Here is a 9,554-nt window from a genome sequence, read left to right as displayed (position 1 = left end):
ACACAAAATTATTAAAATAATTATTCAAAAAATATCCAAAATAACGAAAATGTACAAAATGACAAGAATGTACAATACAACTTTAAAATCAAACAAAATCACTGACAAAAAAAACCTCAAAAAGCTCAATAAACGACAACAAAAATACACACAATGGCTCCAAAATACTCAAAACAAATATTGACAATACAACTCCAAAAAGACAGAACATTTCACAAAAGGACAACATAATTATAGTAATACACATAATGATGATAAATTGACAGGAAAAGTCCTCCAAACACAAACTCAAATGACATAAAAACGGACTAAATCTTTTATTGTTTCCTGAATGCTCAGATTAGTCATTATTCTATGAGGTCTAGACGACGTTTTTATCTGACAAAACATGATCGTTTTCAGCAGCTTTGAAAAGAAACAAAGATAGAAGGTTCAGGGCTGTGGTTGAAAGGAACATTTATTTTTCTACATATGCCATAAAAGATTAACACTTTGTCGAGTGCAATCTTTTATTGTGTGACAGATATGCACGTTTTATTCTCGCAAAAAAAAACCAAATCAAAGATACATTTATTATAATTCTTCGTTGTAATTCTTAGCAAAGAAAGGTGAGCTAAATTTGATTGGAGGTGAGGATATAAAAAGACACGGCAGTGTTACATCCTGGTGGGGGGAGGAGAACAAGGGAGAGGGAATTAGGGTGTGGCAATAAAAAGAAGGATTGGTTCTAAGATATTTTGGTTGTGCTGAAAATACAATTAGGCCCAAGCGCCACGAGCTGACGAAAGGCCTCTTGCTCTCATAGTGGCCACACTACGAGAGAAGGGGCGGAGCCTATGGGAACGCCACGTGCCTGTCAGTGACCAGGGACCCTTGGCATGTTGTAGGCAAATATATAGTTCATGTTACGTCTTTCTTTCTTTCTTTCTTTCTTTCTTTCTTTCTTTCTTTCTTTCTTTCTTTCTTTCTTTCATTCTTTCTTTCTTTCTTTCTTTCTTCCTTTCATCCTTCCTTCCTTCCTTCCTTCCTTCCTTCCTTCCTTCCTTCCTTCCTTCCTGGTGTCAAAACCAACTCACCTACTTTTCACCCACTGAACCATTATGTAGAGTCACAAAAATTCAAACAAAATTCAATTGCTCTCCTCTCTAATTTCTGGCTATTTACGATAAAAAAAAATGCAAAAATTTGACGATCCAGCGCCCCCAAGTACGCCAAAAATGCATCGTGAGAAAAAAAATGAATTCATTGTGGAATCATGAAAATTGACACAGAAGTCGACCATGACAAGATGAGTAAAAAATATTATTGTGACCACGCCAAAAAAAATGAAAGGGTAACCCCAGGAAATGACCATTTTACTTCTGTACCTGTCAGAATAAAGGCTGTGGTTGACTACATTCTGACACCTCATTCAGACTTAAATACATGTGTGAAAGTTTTCACTCCTTTGTCTTTAGTAGAACAAAACAGGCAACAGGTGATTGAGCTGATAGATGATAAAAGCAGTTCTCTGGCCACTCTGTACTTTTAAAACACAGGTGTAAGATGTACAAAATATGAAGCTGAGAAGTGCTCAACCAAATCACAGATAGTATGTTTTAGAACAGGTGCTCTTCAAGGTCCTTTTATGGCACAGCATTGAGTTGAAAATGAGATAAAAGGTCCAAGGCACTTTGAAAGTTAAGCCTTTTTATTACGCCAAATGTGCATCGACTCCTAGGAGTCTTCCTCACGGCTTTGTATGAAACATCGCAGGTGTGAAGTGAACTTTATTGTATTTACTGTATTGTATAAATTTGTCCTCTGCAATTGACCCATCCTTTAATGCCACGAGGGCCTCTGTCAGGACCCATCTCCTGATGTTGATGCTAGGCTTGGTCAGGACTACCAGAGCTGGAGGATTTTGCTCTTTCTGCATCATCGACCCCCCCATGCAATCCCCGTCACACGTGCACCTCTTTGGAAACCACCCGGAGCCAATGCTGACTTGTTTGTACGCAAATAATAGACTTACTCCTGAACTCGGTGCATGTTTGTACAGAAAACTCTGAGTATGATGTGGCTGGGGTAGCCGGATCCTATCCGTGTCCACTTCATGTACGCTGTTTGTAAAGGGCTTCAGTGTACTGGGTAAGGGCTGTATTGTAACACAATTGAAAAAAATAATGATTGCATGATTGTCAAAAGGCAAATGTCATCTTCTTCTTGAACAAAATATGATATCTATATTCTTAATGACTCCCATCACAACTCCAGCATTGTTCTTAGATGTGTTAGTACAACAACAAAAATCATAAATATGTCCAAGTTTATATCTCAATAGTACATTTCTGTCTAAACAAATCAGTAATAATGCATTGACAGTATAACATTCACTGTTATATTATGTCTTTGTATGAACTTGAGGCAACGCGGCAAAGGCAACGCGGTGAAGGCGAGGGACGTTTATCGCTGCTTGCAGCTTTATGTGATGTTACTATTGTGCATGTGGTGTTGTGGGGTGTAATCTACTGATATATGTAGATATAAGAGTTTGGAGGTCAAAAAGGGGCACAGACAGATGTGTAGACACTGCATTGATCCCACAGTCGATCCAGATCAGAATCAGAATCAGAAGTACTTTGTTTATCTTTATTTAACAGTCCATGAGTAAATCACAGACTGTTAAAAGACTCCCACCCTTAAGGACTTCTATCCCCTGGGTGTGTCTTCAACAGTCTGTGATTTACTCGCTAACTTCAGCCACCAGAGCGTATCAGTGCACTGTTTAATGGTGAGTAAAGGTCCCTTCGGAGAGCTTTTCTTCTCTGCTTCAAAATGACAGCAAAGTTGTCATTTTGACTGGAAGAGCTGCTAAATGTTCTAAAAAGCTGCTAAATAATGTAAAAAGCTGCTAAATGATGTAAAAAACAGGCTGAATGCTTTACTTCAATAGAAAACAATGGGATTTTTTTGTTTTGAGATAGAATTCTGAATCTGATGTAAAATTAGGTGATTGTTCACGCAAGAAGAAGAAACTGAAATTGGTTAAATACTCCCAAAGGTTTTGGCCAAAAACAAACAGGTGAGAAAGTCAGAAACTCTTGCCTGAGTTTTTCCTCAAGGAAACAAAAGCAGCTGTTGTGAAATGTTGTGTGTGCGCGTGTGAGTCTGAGGGTCGTGACCTCAGCTTTAATCTCTTCCTTTTCATTATTTTGTCTTTGCTCTTCATCTCTCCTCTTCTTTCTGCTCTTCTCTCCTTTCCTTGTAAAGATCTGTCGCTCTTCTCTTCTCTCTCTCCTCCGTGTCGCTCTCTCCTCCTCTCCCTTCTTCTCCTGCTCTCTCTCTTTTCCAGCAGCGCATCATTAGCATCGCTCAGCATGAAAGTGAGGACTTGTGGTCTTTTCTTTCTCCTGCCTTGTTTCATCCTTCCTTCCTTCTTTTTTTTGCTAAACGTCTCCTTCTCTTTCTGCCTGTTTCTGGAGCTCTTTGGTTCCTACTTTTCCTGCTGCTGATGTTTGTCCGAGTGCAGCAGAATGAAGGCACCTCGCATCCCAAATAGGTTTCCTGTCCTCCAAGTGGAGCGAGTAGCTGCATTGTCCTCCTGCCTCATCGCTCTACCTTCAGTCGTTTATCTCGTTGGCATTAGGAAGTAAAGGACGAGCAGGAATGTGCTCGGTTTGACAATCGGATTATTTCAGGTGTGACTTTTTTTTCTCCTCTGATTGTTCTCCTGTCACAGCGATCCTCGGATGATCCGCAGTGTGAGGAATGATGTCAGGAAGAGTAATATTTGATGTAATATCAGCCAAAGCTGCAGTAGAGAACATGGGGGATTAAAACTGAGGAAGTTTGGGGGGAATATTCTACAGATTTTCCCACTTTTCTGCATCGCTACGATCCATCATCATGATTTAACCATCATGGATCTATCGGACATTTCCAACGGCTCCTGGGAGAATGTGAGCCACGCGTCCCGACCTCCTCCTCTTCCTCCTCACTCTCAGCTGGCGTCTGTCTTCATCGTGATGCTGGTGGTGGTGGTCATACTGGGAACAGTGGTGGGGAACGTGCTGGTAGTGGTGGCCGTGTTCACCAGTCGAGCCCTGAAGGCGCCGCAGAACCTGTTCCTGGTGTCGCTGGCCTCGGCCGACATCCTGGTGGCTACGCTGGTCATCCCATTCTCACTGGCCAATGAGGTGAGTTTCTGCACAGGTGAGCCCCGCCTACTTTTGGATTACACATAAGGTGGCCATCATAGGCGGAGTTTGAAATTCTTGCGGGGGGGGGGGGGCAAAACAAAAAATAGAATTAAATATATAGACCGTCTCGAGACTCACGCCAACCACAATGTGTGTAACATATACAATAATGAAAAAAATGATGAGTACCATAATTGATAATGTTGACTACAAAAAAAATGCGTCAACGCGTTGTTTAATGTTATAGAATATTTCTGCTTCATTTTAGCTGCAGTACCATACATGAACTGCTGGGTGCAGTGTTGCTTCACCATTTACATTGTGAAGAACAATTGTGCAACAGAAGAAGAACCAACCTAAAGTCTCAAAAATTTGAGACCATTTCACTGAAAACCTACACACCTGAAGTAGAACTATCATCTGTGACTTGAAACTAACAACTACTTAATATTTTATGGCACTTCAAATATTTCTATATTACGTACATTATATTAAAAATTGCAATTTTTTGAATAAATTTGGGAAAACTGTCACAAAAAAATAATACACATAAATAAAATGACTGTAAAGACACTCAAAAAGTCACCAGAATCACACAAAATGACAGAAAACAACACTGAAAATAACTCCCAAAACACAAATTGACAACCAAAATCCCTAAAAATGACATAAAAATACACAGTGACTCTAAAAACATACAGAAATCAGAAATCATAACAAAAACATATGATGGGAAAAGAAATCACACAAAACATCAACAAAACCACAAAAAAAAGGTGACAAACAAAGCCCAAATCTATTTTTATTGTTTCCTGTATTAATACTCTGATTGGTCTCTATTCTAATGATGTCATAAATGTTGATCATGTGACCCTCTGATCGGACACTATCACATGTTTGTGGCCCAGAGTTCAATGTCAAATACAATTGAATCCATTAGATATGATAGTTATATATATATATACAGTGACGTGCTGTGAGCACTCTCCTGACAAGATATATCTCATGACATGACATGGCGCTGTTTGTGTTGGAAACACAGAAACACAGAGAAATAATAATAATAATAATAATAATAATAATAATAATAATAGTTCAAATTTGTATAGCGCTGTTTTGGACACTCAAAGACGCTTTACATGGGGAATAAGACAAAAAAAAGACAAAACATCCCTAACCCGAGTCTGGAAGTGACGAAGGCATGGATGAGGATTTCAGCTGTTGACTGGGTAAGGGATGGGCGGAGGCGGGCAATGTTGCGGAGGTGGAAGAAGGATGTTTTAGTGATGGGGTTGATGTGTGTTTGGTATGAGAGGGTGGAATCCATTATGATGCCGAGGTTGCATACAGAGGAGGTGGGGGTGACATTGTGACTGTCGATGAGGAGGGTAAAGTTTTGGACAGAGGGGAGGAGAGATTCGGGCCGGTGATGAGGAGTTCTGTTTTATTGCTGTTGAGTTTGAGAAAGTTATTGTCCATCCGGGTTCGGAGACGCAGTTAGTGATGGTGGAGATGAAACTGGGATGATGGATTTGGTGGAGATGTAGAGTTGGGTATCATCAGCATAGCAGTGGAAGTGGAGTCCATGGTGGCGAATGATCTGACCGAGGGAAAGCATGTAGATGATAAAGAGGAGGGGGCCGAGTACTGAACCTTGGGTGACACCGTGGGTGACGGGAGAAGTGTGGGAGTTGCAGTTGTTGACAGGGACGAAGTGGTGACGGTTGGAGAGGTAGGAGTGGAACCAAAGGAGTGCTGTGCCGGAGATGCCGATTGATTGTAGATGGTGGAAGAGAACAGTATGGTCTATTGTGTCAAATGCAGCGGAGAGGACAAGGAGGAGGAGGATGGATAAGGAACCTGAGTCAGCGGTGAGGAGGAGATTGTTTGTGATTTTAAGAAGTGCTGTTTCTGTGCTGTGGTGTGAACGGAATCCGGATTGAAATGTTTCAAAGAGATGAGAGGAGTGGAGATGTTGGTGAAGTTGGGTGACAACAACAACTTTAAACAGCCTCAATGAGGCGCATCCACAAAGCCAATCCTACCAATCACTGTGCAAAATGTAAACAATGTTCTGACCTTACCTTAGCTGAAGGTCTGGTAGCTCAGGTGTTGGTCTCCATCTTTTAAAAGCGGTCGTTTTTCCTCAAAAGAAAGTTTCTCTATCGTGTCTAGCGCTGTCATCCTGACTGTAGTGTTATCCCGCCCACTAGCTAGAGAACGTAGCAGTGGCCACGCTCTATTAATTCACTAATGCACTGTGAACTTACATATAGCACTTAGCACAATGCGGTTATGTCCAAATGCAGCGTAGACAGCTGCCTTTTTACGTAAATGGTTGTCATCTTGGGGAATTGACTGCGCATGTACAAACACATGAAAACACGCTATGGGGCCAGAGGCAGAGCTGCAATGCGCTTTTGGGAGAGGGTGTGGCCTCCTCCTGCCTCACAGCGGAGTGAGACAGTGTCTCTGCCGTACCAGGAAATAGCAATGTTAAGTCATTTGGGCTATGAAAAGCACAAAATGCTGACACTTTCTAACTTATAGGTACTGTATATATATAATGTTTTAATATTGTATTGATTTTATATTTTGTAAACTCGTCAGGTCAATTATTGTCACTGGTTGAATCCAAACCAGCTTCTCACAAACCACTGGGAGCTAAAATCCCACCCAGTAGTTTTCAGTGAAGGACGATTAAATGGATCAATCCCAGTAATCCCGTCCACAATTTTCCAATGTGTGTTTTCAATTACAGCTCTGAACAAACAGAAAGCAAACACACAGAGAAAGTCACCGAGCACAGACGGATTATCAGTGAATTATATATGGTGACATATGAAACATAGAGTAGGAGCTACAGCTTCGTTCTCCTGGGATGAAAACATCAGATCTGATGTTTTATTCATCCTCTGCACCAGGCTACGAGTCTGAGCTTTGAGCCAAGCTCTGATATTTAAAGCTTTAGTTCTCAACCATTAGCTTTGACTCAAAATGGAGCAAAAAAAATATGGAGATGTTGGGTTGCATAGCGCAAAATCGAAGAAAGAAAAGTTTGAAGGATGTCAATGGAATTGGATTTGGTCTCGTCTAAACTACACTCATGCAGAATGTAGGATTACAAAGTCACTCACTCATGAAAAAGTATTTTTATTCTCATACAATGATGAACAACTTTGACCAACAGACAGAAACATGAAGACAAATATCAAAGAAACAAAAATAAATCACACAAATAATAGTAGAAGATTGATCATTGTCCTACACACCAGTTACAAACTTTGCATTTAAACCAAACTAAACTTCTAAAAATCTAAAGCTGTTTGTCATCAAGCAGAATAATTAAACATGGGATGCGATGCTAAACTATCCTTTGTGCCAAAAGATGGTAGTCAACATGAGCTTTTCCATGTGAGAAAGTTGTGTGGGAGCTGTGTTTCAGATATGGTAAGGATATAATTTGGGACACATCATCAGTCGTGTACCTATTAATCAGGGGGTGTTTTGGCCTATAAACACTAGATAACCTCATCCATTGTGACCAGCTACAGAATGTAGCAACAACATTGGTCCTTCCTTTCATGAACTGCTTCATTCACAAATGCCCGATGTTGGATTATCACGCCGTCTAGGCGTTAAGCGCTAACCGAGCTCTTGTTGTTCCAGGTGATGGGATACTGGTACTTCGGCTCCACCTGGTGCTCCTTCTACCTGGCTCTGGATGTCCTCTTCTGCACCTCCTCCATCGTCCACCTCTGTGCTATCAGCCTGGACCGCTACTGGTCGGTGACCAAGGCCGTCAGCTACAACCGCAAACGCACGCCTAAGCGGATCAAGGCCATGATCAGTGTTGTGTGGCTCATTTCCATCGTCATCTCGTCCCCACCGCTCCTCATGACTCAACAGGAGGCCCACGCCGAGAAAGCACAAAGACAGGAGTGTCTCCTCAACAACCAAACGTGGTACATCCTGTCCTCGTGCCTCGTGTCCTTCTTCGTCCCGGGCGTCATCATGATCCTGGTGTACTGTAAGATCTACCGAGTGGCCAAACAGCGAGCTTCCACCGTGTTTGTGGCCAGGACGGTGCTGGAGCGAGAGCCGTCCCAGTCGGAGACGTGTTTCGAAGGTGCAGCAAGGACTTGCCAAAGAAAGCTTCCTGGCTTTGGGAACGAGCTAGAGAGCCTTCAGCCTCCAAACGGACACAGCTCGTCCAACGTGGACAGCAACAGCAGCAACGTGAAAAGAGGAGAGCTAGACGACATCGATCTAGAGGAGAAGGACGCCCAAACCAAGCCGACCTCCGCCCTGCGCTTCCCCAGGAGATCCGGCACTAAGATGAAGACGGAGGAGAAAGCTGGTTCTGAGGAAACGTCCGACAGGCTGAAGCTTCCTCCTTCTCTGCCCTCCTGCACTTCCATTTCCTGGGCTTCGTCCGACCAAAGCTCCCAGCACTTCCTGCTTTCGTCCCCACTGCCTCTGCACAGCCGGCGAATGTCCATGTCTAAAAACAAGGTAGCTCAGATGAGGGAGAAGCGCTTCACCTTCGTTCTAGCGGTGGTGATGGGCGTGTTCGTCCTCTGCTGGTTCCCATTCTTTTTCACCTACAGCCTGCACGCTGTCTGCAGGGAAAAGTGCACCATTCCCGACACACTCTTCAACCTCTTCTTCTGGATCGGATACTGCAACAGCTGCCTGAACCCTATCATTTACACCATCTTTAACCGGGACTTCAGGAGGGCCTTCAAGAAGATTTTATTCCACCGTCGTAAGAGGACGTCAAAGCTCTGATTTCCAAGGCTTCTGTTTGAGGCGAGAAGTGTGTGTGCAGATGATTTTAATCCTGTTTTCCACTGTGCTGTCATATCGACATTAAAGGGCTTGTCTCAGAGACGAAGCATCGTTTTATTATTCAACTCATTCATTATCTCAGACACGGGCTATTTTCACTTCACCATGCTGAGGTTTGAAACCTCTAAACTTACAGCCGTTGTTTAAACATATTTAAACATGTTTTGGATTGATTACTCTTTACTTTTCACATCATTTACAACCAGAGGTGTGGACTCGACTTGGACTTGAGTCACAAATTTGATGACTTTAGACTCGACTTGACAAAATCACAAAGGACTTGCAACTCAACTTAGACTTAAAGAAACGATTCGTGACTTAACTCAGACTTGTCTATTGACTCTAGAAGACTTGACTTCCTACCCTTCCATAACAATTATTTTTAATAAAAATACAATTATTATCAATGATCAATAAGTCTGATCAAAGTGACTTCTGCGTTTGACTGATTGTTTGGTTTACAGAGGAACTGTGAAAATTTGAAACTCTAAAACTTGCCTGAGGACTTTAATGACTTGAGAC

General features: G+C 42.1%; 1 protein-coding gene across 1 annotated transcript; it reads left to right on the top strand.

Annotated features, from left to right (window-relative positions):
* Nucleotides 1-3,359: 3,359 nt before the first annotated feature.
* On the top strand, nucleotides 3,360-8,972 carry LOC114480372 (alpha-2Db adrenergic receptor-like). The gene is made up of 2 exons (XM_028474479.1): nucleotides 3,360-4,178; nucleotides 7,851-8,972. The coding sequence occupies exons 1-2, from the start codon at nucleotides 3,903-3,905 to the stop codon at nucleotides 8,970-8,972; spliced, it is 1,398 nt and encodes a 465-aa protein (XP_028330280.1). The 5' UTR covers nucleotides 3,360-3,902.
* Nucleotides 8,973-9,554: the final 582 nt, after the last annotated feature.

Source organism: Gouania willdenowi, chromosome 3, assembly GCF_900634775.1.
Source record: "Gouania willdenowi chromosome 3, fGouWil2.1, whole genome shotgun sequence".
Lineage (NCBI taxonomy): Eukaryota > Metazoa > Chordata > Actinopteri > Blenniiformes > Gobiesocidae > Gouania > Gouania willdenowi.
Note: the sequence above shows the minus strand (reverse complement) of the source record. Positions and strands in the feature narration are given on the sequence as shown.